Source organism: Trichosurus vulpecula, chromosome 2 (genome assembly GCF_011100635.1).
Source record: "Trichosurus vulpecula isolate mTriVul1 chromosome 2, mTriVul1.pri, whole genome shotgun sequence".
In the NCBI taxonomy this organism is placed as follows: Eukaryota; Metazoa; Chordata; class Mammalia; order Diprotodontia; family Phalangeridae; genus Trichosurus; species Trichosurus vulpecula.
Genome location: NC_050574.1, coordinates 44,944,455 through 44,961,269, shown reverse-complemented (window position 1 = coordinate 44,961,269; position 16,815 = coordinate 44,944,455). Strand labels below are relative to the sequence as shown.

General features: G+C 38.3%; 1 protein-coding gene across 1 annotated transcript in view; it reads right to left on the bottom strand.

Annotated features, from left to right (window-relative positions):
- Positions 1–16,815, bottom strand: part of VPS13D (vacuolar protein sorting 13 homolog D) — a 332,377-nt gene that overhangs the window by 188,712 nt on the left and 126,850 nt on the right. The window contains exons 42-46 of the mRNA XM_036744767.1: positions 15,474–15,626; positions 10,794–10,929; positions 9,050–9,097; positions 1,804–1,954; positions 1,456–1,666 (exon numbers count right to left, since the gene is read on the bottom strand). Of these exons, the coding sequence (XP_036600662.1) occupies positions 1,456–1,666; positions 1,804–1,954; positions 9,050–9,097; positions 10,794–10,929; positions 15,474–15,626 (699 nt within the window). The remainder of the gene's footprint in view (positions 1–1,455; positions 1,667–1,803; positions 1,955–9,049; positions 9,098–10,793; positions 10,930–15,473; positions 15,627–16,815) is intronic.

Here is a 16,815-nt window from a genome sequence, read left to right as displayed (position 1 = left end):
TTGGAGTATATTTTACTATCTTCACAGAAGCTCCAATAATCCTTCAGCATTACTGACTTCAAGAGCTTATGTGTGGTTTCATATTACATTACCCCAAAAGGTATAATTATTGCTGATGTTCAAATGAGCAGGGCAATTAAGTCCTGTTCCTACTATTTTGTTACTGGATAACTACTAGCTATATAGGGCATTACAGAATCCCCAAGAAGTAGCATATAAGCTCTCTAAAATCACAATGGCAATAAAACTCTCCACTATTTTCCCACTGTTGAACGTATTCAATTCTCCCACCCCTGAATAAATTGTCAGAGGGTTTGTGTATACAAGTTTTTATAGCCCTGCCATTTAATCTACAGGCTAAAAAATCCAGATCAAATAATGAAAATAAGTACTGTGATAAACGATAGGTTTTCTGATTCACTGAGTTAGAAATTATAATAATCTCAAATTTTTCTTTAAACAAAGTGAATTGATTTCTCTACAATATCTCAGCTAACTTCACTTCCCACCCCTGGAATCCTCTTCTCCTGTTGGATGAGCTCCTCCTGGAACCTCCATTTTGAGGAGAGGCTCAGACAAGATGTCTTTCATTCTCTTCACTACAGCACTACGCCTCAGCTGCCTTCTCCTTCCATCCCTTCTCATCCTCACTCCCTCATCTCTTACCGACAAGCTTCTTCCAGAACCTCATTTTGAGGAAGGACCCAGCCCAGTTATCCTTTGTTCTCCAGGCATCTTCATGCCCCCAGCAGGTCTAGAATGTAATGTCCCAGCCCTGCTGAGGGCAGGCACTATCCTTCTTTTTGAGTGTATTTATATTCCTAGGGCTTAACACAACACCTGGCACATAGAAAATGCTTAATAAATGCTTGTTGACTTGACTTGAATGTTTATCTTTGCAATGAAGCAACCAAGCTAATAAGTACAAACCTTAAAATAAGCTTAATCTTAGTCTGAAATAAAATGAGATGGCATTTGCTATAACCATAAAATGAAATATCTAAGCTACTCAACAGTTTTTCTACCAACATTATACCTAGTACAACATCTCTGATCTTCAGATGGGAATAGCTGAGACCCAAAAAGCCTAGACAATACTATCAAAGGCCCCAAGCGAGTAAGTGACCTGATGTGAATCCACTTGCCAATCCCTATTTCCAACCACTCCTAAATAATAGGAAAGTAGTCTTCAGTTGTTTTCCATACTTTTTAGGCTCGTGTTTATATTTTACTAGGTTACCTTGTCCTAAATATGTTAGATTTCAAGCTCACTCAAGTAGAAACCATGTATTCTTAAGGATGCCAACACAAGAAGACCTTCTTCTATTAAAGATTCTGAAATAAAGAGAAGGAATTCTTTCTTTCCCTTAATCCCTGAAGATGGCCAATGCTGCCTACCTCATGATTTTATCCTAAAGAAGGAAAAAAATGAAACACTACATGGGACTTACATACCTGAAAAATCTGCTTTTTTCTGTATCCATTGAGTGGCACTCTCTTTTGCTGCTACTAACTTCTGTGGTCTTCACTACTGTAGTCCAGTGGATTGGAGTCTTACAAAAGAATACTCCCATACCTTTGGGCCGGGCCTGTAGCCGCCAAGAAGTGAGGTGTAAAGGGACTGCAAATGAATCCCCTGGCATGATGGCTGGGAGCACTACAGGTTCTGCAACAGAAAAGAAATATTAGCAATCAAGGATGTGGATTTCTAACTCAAAGAAATACGTGAGGCAGTACACATATGGACTGATTGAGAAGACAGATTCTTCTTTCTGAGGAAGAGAGGGAGGAGCTAGAACTTACTGTCAGGAGCGGAGGGGCTGTCCAGCCTTAGCTCCATTGGTGTCTCCAGCCTGTTCTTCACAATCAGAGCTGAGCGGACAGTGATGACCTTTCGAGCACTGCCTTCCATGGTCACTGCAAAAACCACCCGGACTGGTGGGAGTGAAGAGAACTATAGGATTGGTTATAAACAGAGAAAGAATACTGCTGTGATTCTGAAGATATGCACAAAATGCAATGATATTATCTGAAATGACTAAATCAGAGGTCCAGCAGAATTTGAATAGTATTTTATTATTCCTCTTCTTTTTACTAATGAAATAATAACAGTTGCTCTTTAAGCCATTTGGCCTTGGGGCCCATTGAAATTTTAGATATAAAGTCAGCTAATAAATAAATAAATACGCCTCAATGCTGCTTTTCTTTAAACAGTCTACAGAGATGATATATAGTGTCACAAAATAAAGTCAGCTTTTAGACACAACTCTCACTTCCAAGACATAGTATGAGCCTGTGAGATTAATGCAACAATCTTTCAAAATTCTAGACGTCTAGTTACTAGAAATCGAGAATAAGCTAGACCTTTTTCCTTCATTTCAAATGTCTGTAATCTCCTGCAGCCAGAACTTACATGTTTCTCAAAATGTAGTTTGTTAAATGAATTCAGTCATCATTTCTTCATTAAATGTTTGTTGCTTTTTCCCATCTGTATTACCCCATGTTAAATGCCAAACGTGATAAAATGAATAAGGCAAAGTTCTTGTTTTCACGGATAGTCTTGTAGGAAACATAAGACAAGACACCAGAGGACCTAGGTTTAGGGACAAATTGGCTCCTATTTATGTGACCTTGAGTGTGCTTTCATCCTTATGTCCCTCCTCAAAGGAATACTGGACGCTGACCGATGCAAATTTGTCCTGAACTCGGTATCCATGCCACTTCCCAGCCATCTAAGCACCATGCTGCCATGCTACTCTTTCTTTCCAGTCCTTGTTTTATAAATCTTTTCCCATTAGAACATAAGCTCCCTGAGAGCAGGAGCCATCATGCTTCCTTCTACATGTGTCCCCAGAACTTTGCACAATCCCCGGTACATAAAGGCCCTATCACGTAGCCTCTCTGGGCCTCACTTCCCTCATTTGGAAAATGAAGAGGTTGGACTAGATGACTTCTAAGCTCTCTTTGCAGCTTGAAATTTCTAATCCTTTGTACAGAAATATAATGTCAAATACAGCATGATGAAGACACAAAAGAGGTAGAGAAAAGTTTTGTGAGAATTCAGAGAAAAAACAGATTGCTTCTGATGGGATGGGCTAAAGTTGGCAGGTAGGAAGTGGCACCTAAGATAGCCCTAGAAAAAATAAGTAGGATTTCAACAAGTAGCCAAAGGAAGGCAGCATTCTTGGCACAGGAAATTATATGAGCAAAGTCATGGATCTCATCTTAAATAGAATGGTAGCCTTACGATTCCAGAATGGGGAACAGATTCAGAGATTCTGTGGAGGTGACTAAAAGGATGGTGGTATGCTAGAGAGAAATAGAGAAGTTTAGAAGAGGAGTAACTTTGGGGAGAAAAATGAACTCTATTTTGAATAGGTTAAATTTGAGATACCTTTGGAACAAATACAAATGTTTAATAGGGCCTTGGTGGTTTGGGACTGGAGCTCAGGAGAAAGATTATGGCTAAATAAATTAATGTAGGTGTCTCCTGCATAGAGATCATAACTAAACCCATGAAAGCTGATAAGATCCTCCAACGAGGAGAGGATAATAACAGAAGAGGATGCAGGACAAATCCTTCAGGGTCACCAGAGTTAGAGGACCTAACATGGATGATGATCTACCAAGGGAGACTGAGGATACATCAGACAGGTAGGAAGAGAACCAACAAAACACTGTGTGAGTAGGCACTATTACTATCCCCATTTTACAGTTAAGATAAGTGAGACAAACAGAGGTTAAGTGACTCGCCCAGAATTACACAGCCAGTAAGTGCTAAATTTGAAATCAGACCTATCTGACTCCAGACCCAGAGCTCTATCCACTACACCAGCAGCTGTTGGAATTTGCCTGTACCACAATTTGCCTAGCCATTCTACGATTGATGGGCACCTACTTGTTTCCAGATCTTTGCTAATACAAAAAAGAACAACACCATAAAAGCAAAAAGTTGGAAACAGATTGTGCATCAACAATTGTGGAGCATATGAACAAACTCTAGTGTATATGAAATGGAATATTACTGTACCATAAGAAACAAGAATAGAAGGATGTATGGAAAGAACCACCATTAAATAATACAAAGTGAAGACAGGCAAATGAAAAGAACAAGATACATGACAATTTCTTTGTTTTTGGTTCAGATATCTGATTTCATCATGTAGGGGAACTCTGGGGATAGAAACGCTCCACACCAATGAAAATTAATAACTCATCTCTCACTTAAAAATCTCCCACATTAGTCATAATCTCCTCACAAAAATAAGAAAAGATGAGAAAACATGCTTCAATCTGTGCTCTTTGTCCATTAACCCTCTTTCTGCAAGTGGATGGCACGTTTCATCATGAGTCCTTTAGAACTATAGTTGTACTGATGAGTTTCTAAGTCTTTAAAAGGTGATTATCTTTACAATATGGTTGTTACTACATACATTGTTCTCCTGGTTCTGCTCACTTCATTTTCCATCAGTTCATACAAGTTTTCCCAGGTTTCTCTGAAACTATGCCCATCATCATTTCTTAGAGAACAATATTCCATTCCATACATACACTGTAACTTGTTCAGCCATTCCCCAACTGATGGACACCCCCGTAATTTCCAATTCTTTGCCACCACAAAAAGAGGTACTATAAATATTTTTGTACATGTGGACTCTTTTCCTCTTTGCTTTGTTCTTTGGGGGACCACTTAGTAGTGGTATTGCTGCGTCGAAAGGTATGCATAATTTAATAACTTTGGGAGCATAGTTCCAAATTGTTTTCTAGAATGGTTGGACGAGTTCACAGCTCCACTAACGTCTGTCATTTTCCCTTTCTCCCAACTCAGCCAATATGATGGATGAGAGGTGGTACCTCAGAGTTGTTCTAAATTTACATTTCTCTATTAGTAATTTAGATTTTTTTCATATGACTATTGATAGCTTGGATTTCTTCCTCTGAAAACTATTCATAACCTCCGACCATTTATCAACTGGAGAATGGCTCCTATTCTTATAAATTTGAGTCAGTTCCTTATATTATATGTCTTAGAAATGAGACCTTTATCAGAAATGTGCTACAAAAATTCTCCCCCAATTTCCTGTGTCTCTTAAAATTTCAGCTGCATTGGTTTTGTTTGTGCAAAAACTTCATTTTATTTAACCAAAATTGCCCTTTTTATCTCCTATGATCCTCTCTATTTTTTGGGTCATGAGCCATTCCTCTATCCATAGATCTATTAGGTAATTACTTACATGCTCCTCTTCTTTATGTTTTCCTTTATGCTAAATCATGAACCCATTTAGACTCTACCTTGACTTTAGACTTTTACCATTGTAAGATGTTGGTCTATTTTCCAGTTCTCCCAACAGTTTTTGTTGAATAGTGAGTTCTTGCCCTAAGAGTTAGCATCTTTGGGTTTAACAAGCACTAGGTTATTGTACTCATTTGCTTTTGTACGTTGTGTACCAATCTCTTTTTCTGATCAACTTCTCTATTTAGGTGATTATGGCTTTGTAGTATAGTTTGAAATCTGATTTTATTTATTAATTCAATGTTTTTATTTTTTAACTTTCAATTTTATTAATCTGTTCTTGATTTTTTGGATATCTATTCTGGTGTTTGGGGTTTGTATTTGTTGATTTTCTAGCTGTTTTGTTATTGTTGCTTTAAGTTGCATGCACAATTCACTGATCTGTTCTTTCTTTTACTAATGAAAGCCTCAAGAAACAGAAAACTTCCTCTAAGCACTGCAAGTTCCTGACTCAAGTTTGGGTTTATTGGCTTGTCTCTAATTGGAGGTTTCACTTCTAGACTCAGCTATTATTAGCCCACTGGGAAGCTCTGGAGGTTCAAAGTGACTAAACTGCTGGCTCTCCTTTGGTCTAAGATTCCTACTCTGGTTACTGCACTACAGGCTTCCACATTGGGCTAGAGGGTAGAAATAAGTCCATGCTCTGCTCCTGGGATCAGAGCCATACAGCTACATTTTACTTCGAGAAACATTCCTCAATCAACATACTGTTACCACTTCTCTCTACCCTGGATCCCTGACCGGGAACTGGCTAGTGAGCAAAAAAACTGCTAAAGAGGACCCATCCCTGCACCTAATGCTAATTCAGGGACTCTCTGGGACTGCTTTCTACTCTGGTTCTTCCTGCTCTGATGCCACCTTGGCCCCCTTTTAGTCGTTTGACAATACCCAACACCACTTGTATTCCTGGCCAAACCCTGTCCACAAGTGGCCTCATATCTTTCTGTCTGTCTCCCTAGGCCACCCTGGGCTAGAAAAATGACTCATTTTGACTTTTCTTGATCAGAATTCTCTCTGGTGCATTACCCAGATCTTAGTGGAGGAAATTTAGTGGTGAGTTAGCCTGTACTGCTTCTTTTCACTAGGCCATTTTGACTCTGCTTCCTGTAATTTATAATCGCAAGGAGTTTTCTGGGGTAGCAAGAGATTAGGTGACTTGCATCTAGGTCTTGCTATCAGCTGTGCCACCATGTTTTATTTCATACTTACATCTATATAAAGTAAGATACCTTTAAATGGCAACAAAACTAGATGAAGTACAACGGACAAAGTTGTAGGAACTTAATAAAAACTTACTAAAGCTGAAGTGTATATCCTTCCTGTCTCTAACACTCAAATACTAAAGTACAAGATTGTTGACTCCCAACAATAAATATTAAATTGTAACAGTATAATGTTACAAGTACTATTAATCATAGTTGCTCTTTTGAACAATTCGGTTTAATGGTTTTCTGGGATTGTGCAGAAACAAGATTTGTCAATAAAAAAGTCACATATTTGCAAAAATGCTCATTCTATGTTCTGAAAACTTTACAAGAAAGACCAATAACCATGATGGTGTGGTTACTGATACAGAGCCAGACATCCTGAAGAGTGAAGTCAAGTGGGCTTTAGGAAGCATTGCTAACAACAAGGCTAGTGGAGGTAACAGAATTCCAGCTGAGCTATTTAAAACCCTAAAAGATAATGCTATTAAACTGCTGCACTCAATATGCCAGGAAATTTGGAAAACTCAACAGCAGTCACTGGATTGGAAAAGATAAATTTAAGTTCCAGTATTAAAAGGGCAATACCAAGGAATGATCAAATTACCAAACAACTGCACTCATTTCACATATCAACAAGGTTATACTTAAGTTTCTGCACGCTGGGCTTCAGCAATATGTGAACTGAGAATTACCAAAAGAGCAGGCTGGTTTTCAAAGAGGCAGAGGAACTGGAGACCAAATTGCCAACATTCACTGGATTATAGAGAAAGTAAGGGAGTTCCAGAAAAACATCTACTTCTGCTTCATTGACTACACTAAAGCCTCTGACTACGTGGATCATAACAAAATGTGGGAAATCCTCACAGAGACGGGAGTACCAGATCATCTTACTTGTCTCCTGAGGAATCTTTATGCAGACCAAGAAGTAACAGTAGAAGTGAACATGGAATAACGGATTGGTTTAAGACTGGAAAAGGAGTACAACAAGGCTATATACTGTCACCTTATTTTTTTAACTTGTATGCAGAGTACAACATGTGATATGTCAGGCTATATAAATCCAAAGCCAGAATTAAGGTTGTCAGACAGAGTATCAACAATCTCAGATATGCAGATAATACCACTCTGATGACAGAAAGTGAAGAAAAATTAAGAAGTCTCTTGATAAGGATGAATGAGATAAGTATAAAAGCTGACTTGAAGTTTAACATCAAAAAAATTAGCAACCGGTCCCATCACTTTCTAGCAAATAGAGTGAGAGAAACTGGAAGCAGTGTCAGATTTTATATTCTTGAGCTCAAAGATCACTGTAGACAGTGACTGCAGCCATGAAATTAAAAGAACACTTTCTCCTTGGAAGGAAAGCTTTCAAATTGTGGGGCTGGTGAAGACTTTTGAGAGTCCCTCAGATAGCAAGGAGATCTAAAGGAAGGACAAACACTGAAACTTAAATACTGTGGCCACATAATGAGAAGAATGGACTCTTTGGAAAAGACCCTGATATTGGGAAAGATTGAAAGCAGAAGGAAAAGGGGATGACAAAAGATGAGATGGACAGTGTCATGGAAACAATGAACAAGAACTTGGACAGACTCTGGGAGACAGCAGAGGACAGAAGGGCCTAGCAGGCTATGGTCCGCGAGGTCATGAAGAGTGAGACACAACTAAACCACTGAACAAGTGAACAAAAACAACGCTCTCAAGAGAAATAGTTTCTTTAACTATTATTCTTAAAAGGTATGCCCAGAACGCGCTAGCAACGTTATTTAGTTAAAAGAACAAATGGTATCATATCTGGGTTTTTTGCACAGCCAACTTCTTTACTAAAATAAACAGTATCTGAATCAATCTCATAAAATAATGAAATGAAGACCTGTGCATTTTGCAATAACAACAACAAAATATACCAGTCATGCTTTCAGAAAGTGCCAATGAAAAGGCTGACATCCCTTTGGAGGGTCTACACAGAGCCAAGATCTCCAGTCTAAAGATCACCAGAACTAAGGCTCACACTGACCCAATGCAGTAAAGCCCTGACAAATTCATTGCTGAAGAGTGGTAATTTAAATCTTAACTTTGTCTTCAGGCCTAAATGCCCAAAAGCTTACATTTCAAAACCCAACACCTTCAAGGACAGAATTCTAAGCAGAAATCTGAAGGTTGTCTTATGAAGACTCAAAAGCCAGTTGGAAAAAAATATTAAAATTTTTCAGTCTTACTCATTCTTGTATATTGCTGTCCATGGCTTTTCTTTGTATCCTTATTCTGGAAGACTTCGGAATCACCCTCTTATTTGTCTTATTCTGACCTAATCAGTCTCAGCTATGAAGTGTTAGTGAAAGACTGTTTTAGTGAGGTTTCACAGAAGGAACTTGCTTTAAAAACTTAATGTATGATCATTAAGAGAAAAGGGTGAAGAGTAATTTCATTTGCAAGAATCTGTATGTTCTAGGATCACCATAGGAACACATTCATCAGAAATACTGTGGTCCCATTCACAGAGTATAAATAATACATGTAAAATCATAACAATAAAAGCTATACTCACATAGACCTGAGGATGTATTATATTTGTTCTGCTGCTAGGGCTGCCAATCTAAAAAAAAACCCAGAAGTTAAACAATCAGCACAAAACACATAGGATGCAAAGACACCAAATTCTAATACCTTATTTTGTGAAAATTCATTAAAGGAACATCTGGATTAACAGACTATCTAAACTAGGGGAGCAGTTATTTTCAACATAAGGCTCACTTATTTATTCAACTGTTATTTACTAAATATCTTTTATGTGCCAGACATTCTGGGGGCTACACAGAGGAATAATATAATTCTTTCCCTCATGATTCACTGCTATATCCAATAAAGGGAGGATCCTTTCATGCATTTAAATAAAGTGTTTCTGTTTTTACAAAATACCTACTACCTAACAGAAAATGCTAAAGAAGGGAGTGGAGGAAGGGAGAAGAAAACAAAAATATCACAAACTAGGTTATCTACTGATGATACAAATTAAAATCTATTAAAAAATGAAGACAGTCTACTTAAAAATTATATCGAATATTTTCTAGCCCTCAATTTTTAATTTATACTAATGCAAGAAGTGAGGCACACTTGTTACAGGTATTTTGGGGAATGGGATAATAAAGCTCAATATGAATATTCCTTTCATTGACAAATATAGGAATTGAAGGCATTAAAGTTCCAGGAATTTTTAAGGTTCTGGAGGGAGAAAGATGGAAATTTACATTGTGTAATGTTCATGATGAACACAAACCTGAGGAAATCAGCTACAGCAGGTTAGCACTTACATATTCATCAGTGGAAAATTAGTGAAAAATTAGCCCAAAGGAATTAAGAACTGCTGACAGGCAAGTGAGCCTGCAAGCACCTAGAACTGCTAAATCTCTCAAGATTCCTCCTTTGCTTCACATGTTTATTATTAATGCTACTAATAGCATTCCCTTACACCTTTCAACATGATAAATAATCCTATAAAGTATAGATCAGCACAAGACAGAGGATGAGGGTAGGTATGAAGATGAATGATGAACAACTAAAATGGCTGGGGGCGGGGAAGGGATGGGGGAAGATGTCTACATCTATCTCCAATAAGAATTAGGAGAGGTAGAGATAATGGGTAACTAGATTAGTATGTAATTACACTAATTAGAAGCAACATAGGGAAGGGAGGAGGCCAGAAAGTGTGACAGAAACAGGGTAGGTAAATAAAATGTTTGGCAAATTAGTAAATGTTTGGCTAGGCCATTAGAGTCTGAAAACTCTCCCCAAGATAGATCAAATTTTCAATCTCAATTTTCCATTGAGAATAGCCTTTAGTCAGCATAATGGTGATCCTCCTACTTCTCCATATCAAACACAAGATTCCTTCTGGTGGAACTCAAAAGGACTTTACGTCTATGGCAATAAAAGGTCTATCACAACTGAGCTTTATCTCCTCTAATGATACCTAAGTAAGTGTTTCTGGTACTGATGGGCACTAGGGTATACCTTTAACAAATGAAGTAAGATTTGTAAAGTGCCTGGCACATAGTAGGTGCTTAACAAATGCTTATTTCCTTATATAACTGAAGTTTTACAAAGCAAATCACTCCTGGTAACTGACTTAAAATTATACTATACCTTCCTCTTAGAATAGAATATATACAATAATCAAATCTCAACAGAACAGAGCCTAACATTGTATTTTTATTATCTGGACATGTAGCTGCACAGGAGAATTGCCACCCAGGCCAGAATCATGCTATCACCGATTCCCAACAAGCACACACCGTGGAAGATGATGAATTTTTGTCAGGGGCAGCATATCGGAAAAAGGTCCCCACTTTGTCCACGGACACAGGGCTCACTTGTTCCCAGCCATTCACTCTCACTTGCAACTGGTGGATTCGGAGGTCATGCGTATGCCTGTCAGTTGGGATGCAAAAAGGGAGGGAGCATTAAACCCCATCTTAAGAAGAAATAGGAAAAAGGAGGTATTTCCATTTTAATTTAGCCATTACACAAAGACCCATGGGAGAAAATGCTCTAGGAACAGATTCTAAGAACAAGGAATTTAGCCCTGTAATGGCCAGCACAAAAGGATACTGGGTTACTAGACAGTATCTAGTCCTATCCCCTCACTTTACAGATGAGGAAACCAAGGCCTGCAGAGGTCAATGGACTTGTCCAAAGGCAAAAGAGATGATCTAACTCCGTATCAATAAAACAGACTGCAAGCTCTGCTAGTTCTGACCATCTGCCCTCTCTCTCAACTGCACAAGATCTGACGATCTCCTAAGACAACCTTTAAAATGAGGTGAGTTTAGAAAAGTAAAACTGCCATATTAATAGTTCAATAATAGAACCATGACCTTGAAGACATATGAAAACATCATCTTTTCCTTGGTTCTTCTGTCAAGCATTCTGACGTCAGTCTCATGTGACTAGAGAAGAGTACATGAGAGAGATCTTCCAAGTTTAAGTACTGAAGTGCTTGGCGGAAATCAGAGCAGAAGGCAACAGGAAGAACAGGGGGAATGGGAGGAAATTACACATTTAATTCTATTTTAGATTTTGCCTAATGCAAGCCAGAAGCTCTAAATAAGGATCTGGATTTGAGGCCAGAGGTGAGTATAGAAGGGGGAGAGTAAGAGAGTACACTTATATTGATGAATTCAAGGAGAAATGCAGGAGGAGAAATAGGTTACAAAACATGGAAATTGAAGAGGGAGGAAAAAAAAGAGAGCGAGATCACATCCCCTTTAATACAACAGAAATAACTCTGTAGTTGGACTCACTGACAACTTTGTCTCTAAAGTTTCTGGGAAAACCTTGAAGATGTCCTTTTGCAGCTAAAATTTAAGTGGCTTCCAGATATGTATTAATACATTACTCATTTTTATACTCTCTTTTTTAAGATCCCTTTAAAGGCTCAATGTCTAGAATCCATGTCAATACACATACACTAAAACGCCCTTAGGAAATGATGGAACACACAGCATTCACCACGGGATCAAGGTTTTTACATGTGCAGACTAAAAACACTAGCAGTCCATAGATTGGACCCATGGAAGCCTGGGTCCAAGCACCTAACTTCAGCCTCATATGAAAATAACCATTAGTAGTTTCAAAAACCAAATTCTGTCTTCACATAATCAACATGTACTGGGTATTTATTTTATATGCCACCTAATGACAGAAAACTTTCTTCTTACTCGATCCTGCATGCCCCAAACATGAAGCCATTCTGCAGTCTGCTCCCTCTGCTGGTTCTGTCCAGAAGCTCACCAGGTATCACTGCTAGAATAATGATTCCCAATACTTTTTGGAATTGGCATGTACTTGGACCATTGGTTCGATTCCTGACAATTTGACTCAACTGAAACATTTCATAAGCCATCATGATAAGCCACTAATGAATATATGAAGACAAAAGTCTACGCTAAGCCTGCCCTCTTACATTGTACAGGGGCAGGGGGAAAGAGAGAATAGAGACACCTCATTTATTTGGTTTTTTGTTGTACCTTTTGGTTTTGCCTTTCGGAAGAAGGAAAAGGATGAGCTGTAAGATTCCTACTAACAACAGGAACTGTGCTAAGAAACATAATTATAACCACTCTATTTACTTTTGTGAATCAGAAATTGAAAATTCAGGCACTGTAATCCCACACAAAAAAACTTTTAAGGAGTTCATGCATGAATACAAAAATTCACATTATGGCATACAGAAGTAATCAAAGGAAAGCTTTCTTCCTTCAGAGGTTGCTATGCCATAGACCTGCCACAGAAGAATTGAGGTGTCTATTCCTAGAAAAGGATATCCGTATGATCATATGGCCAGGAATCCCAGAATGTCAGAAACATCTGAAAGAGACCCCTGAGGCCACTGACTACAACCCGGCCCTGAACAAGAAGCCCAAACAAATAATCATTCAGTCCTCTAGAGGAACATGGGTAGCCACAAGCTCCCAAAGCAGCCCATCCAATTGGGGATAGGAGTATGCCTGCCAAAGAGGCACCTCACAGTCCATATGTACCTTTCCACTCAGTCCCTTAAGGTTTACAAAGTGCTGTCCTTACCACAACCCTATGAGACAGGGGATACAAGTATTATGGTTCTGACTTTCAATATAAGGAAGCTCAAAGACAACTAGTTCAAAGTCATCCATTTAAGGAGTGAGGTACGGCTTCAAACCCAGGCCATCTGACACCAAGTTTGGCCCCCACCACTGGACCCTTGCTCTTGGACTAGGTTACTGTTCTGCCATCTGAGGCTGAGCAGAAGGCTAAGCCCTTTTCCATATGACAGCTCTTTAAATAGTTCAAAACAGCTATCATGTCAATTTAATTCAACAAACAACGATGAAGGGCCTATTAATGAAAAGCACTGTGTAAAGCCTGGGGGGCACAAAGCTCCCACCCCAAAGGAACAGTTTTCCCCTTCCAGGAGCTTCCTGAGGGGGTATACAACATGTACACAAGACAAAGCATATAGAAAGTGATATAAAGTCATTTTAAAAGGATTAATTAATTAATCAGCTCAAATTCAACCTTCTACAACAAGCCTCTCCCAGTTTTTTGCCCTCCTCACGACCCACTCGCCACTCCCCAACCCCCCACCCCGCCAGCCATGGCACCAAGTGCCTTCTCTCCCAGGTTACCTCCCATTTATACTGTATGTCTTCTATGTCTTATATATACATAGGTGCTTGCAAGTTGTCTCCATCATTAAACCGTGAGCTCCTGGAGAGCAAGACTATCTAGCTTTCTTTGTATCCTCAGCACTTAGCACAGCGCCTGGTACACATTAGGCACTTAATAAATGCTTGTTGACTGACAATACATTTCTTTTAATGCAGCTCTTTTGAATGAAATAGTGTGTCACTGACTAAAATTGAGTGTTCAGTCCAATAAAACCCCCGGATCTTTTTCAGATAAACAGCTACCTACCCATGCCTCCCCAATCCTGTATTTATGAAGTGAAAGGTGACATTTACCACCCTTGGTACACTTAAACTTAATAGATTCAACTCACTGTTCTAACCTGTCAAATTTTTATAAATCCTATCATTCAATATGCTATCTGAAATTTTGTGTTATTTTGTATTTTGAAAGTCACGTGTGCATTTATCCAAATTAATTACAAAAATGTTAAATGGCCAAGGACTGATCCCCAGGGTTTCCTCCTAGAAAACTCCTCTAAGCTTCCCCTGAACCACCGAAGACTACTCTCTGGATCAGGCCACAAAATCAAGCCCACATCTCTCCATCTTGTCTATAAGAACAGCATGAAACACTCTGTAAAATGCTCCATTCAAATCTAAGTAAACTAATTTTGCAACATTCCCCTAACCTAGTTTAGAAAAATCTGTCAGGAAAAAAAAATGATGTTGGTTTGGCACGACCTGATCTGGGTGAAGCTGTACAGGATCCACATTCCATGTATTGTTTCTTTTTTTTAAGCCGGACCTATGTTTTCATTGGCACAGGGAATGCCCAGGAAGGAAGTATACTCTACAGCAACTGTTTCGCTGCCTATACTGTGAACTGCCCTGGGCACTGGGAAGTTAGAGGACACAGCCAGTGTGTACCAGAGGCATGTGCCCAGCCTCTCCTAACTACTGAGGTCAACTCTGCACACTCTATCCCACCAAATCTCATGTTGTATACATCTATTTTTTAAAAATTTTGATTTGGGAATATTTTGAAAAATGAAAGGCAAAAAGATAGAGACAAAAAAGATAAAACCATTCCTATTTGCTGATAACATGATGATTTATTTAGAGACCATACCTCCCACAAAGTCACAGGCTATAAAATAAATCCTCAAACCCAGCATATATACATATATATATATAGACACACATATGATATATATGTATGTCTGTAGATATATGTCTACATAGACATATATATAAAATGATAAAATTCAAGAGGCAATAATACAAAGGTAAATCCCACTTTAACTAACTACAAAATACATTAAGGATCTGAAGATCATTCTACCAAAGTGCACAAAATACTTGCATAGATTCAATTAAAAGGTACTCCTTCAAGAAATAAAGAACAATTTAAGTAGTTAAAGCATTATTCAGTGTTCCTGACTGGGTTGTGCCAAAATAATAAAAATAACAATACAACCAATGTGAATTTATAGTGTTAATGCTATACCAATACAATTATCAAAAGGATACTTTATAGAACTTGATAAAATAATAACAAAATTCATTTGGAGGATATTTTGAAAATTTTGTCATAACCCTATGTTACAAACAATTAGTGAGGAAACATATGTTTTCATCTGCTCAAAGAAAATTGATGGAATAAATGTGTCTCCATGGCAGTCTTTATACAAACAAAAAAAGCCCCATAAAAAACATTAAATGAAAAAAGCAGGTAAAGCACAGCAATTCACCTTCTCTTATTTCCCTTCTTTTTTAAAGCACTGAAGGAATTAGAGTATTCTTTACCTGTGCCTTAGTTTTCCTCTTGCTTCAAATTCGAAAGGAATCTCTTCTCCGGTAAGGACTTCCCGCCACTCACTGACATTGTGGGCATCATCAAGGAAAGTTCTGTTTCCCTCTGGAACCAGTCCTGGGCTTCCACTATGAGACAAAGCTGCCCTGGAACCAAGTCACACATAACTAGATCTCTCCTGCACACATACTCAGAACACCACAACAAAAAGTGCCAGCCCCACCCAAGACAGACAGAATATTTATGATTTTTGCCCTATGATAGCCTGCCTAAAAAGAATCTAAAAGCAAACATCTTAAGGTTTAATAACAACGAGCTTGAATTTTGGAGATATTTCCTACTAACGCCAATTTAAAGTAGTTATCAGTCTCCACTTCACTAAAAAGTCATCACTGTCAACTAGAGAATGAAGTCTAGAAAAGTGTGCTGTGTAAATCTCAATTTTTATCTCATGTTGTACACATTTGTTGTACAAATCTCAGTTACAATAAATTAGCATTTTATTGAGTACACAGAATATGATGCTGTGCCAAGCACAACCGCCAATGGGAAGATGAAAGGTAGTATGTTACAGCAGAAAGGGCACTGGTCTTGGACTCAGGAAAGATGTGGGTTTCAATGGTGCCTCTGATACTTCATGGTCATATGATCATGGGCAAGTCCTCATCTGGAAAGCTGGAATAATAATACCCACATAGCTCCTTCTTTACAGAGTTTCTGTGAGATTCAAATAAAGAAATATGAGAGCTCTGTAAACCTTAAGGTACTATGTAAATAATAATAATAACTTATTATTATTATTATTGGGGAAACTCAGCATTAACACATTTCAGTTAACTAAGCTCTCAAACTAAGAAAAACAAAAAGAAAACTTACTTTCAAAACAGCTGACAGCATAGATTCATCTACTTCAATTCCTACACTGAAAAGATCAGCATTTCCATGCTGCAAGAAGCCAAGTTTTCAATGACAGAAAACTATTACAGAAGGTCTCTCTCTTGGCTTAGGTGAAATCTCATTAGTTTTCCCAACCCCACCCAGTCCCATCTGAGCTTGGGAGTGCATTGCAAGTTCAGAGATCAATTTTATTTTTCTTGTCAGGAAAGTTTTCAGAGGAGTCTTGGAGGAAGAATGAAAAAAAGATTGGTTTGGGATTAGATCAAGCAACCACATGTTTCTTTAAAAAAAGGAAAAAAATTCACATGGGCCCTACCTTTTCCCCTAATTCAAGTCTGGTTTATTTGATCCTCACTTTCAATATAATGTGCCAGGTCTCTGCTAAATATTGGGTCCCCAATCACCATTTGGATATTTCAGACTTGGCATTTTGCTCTA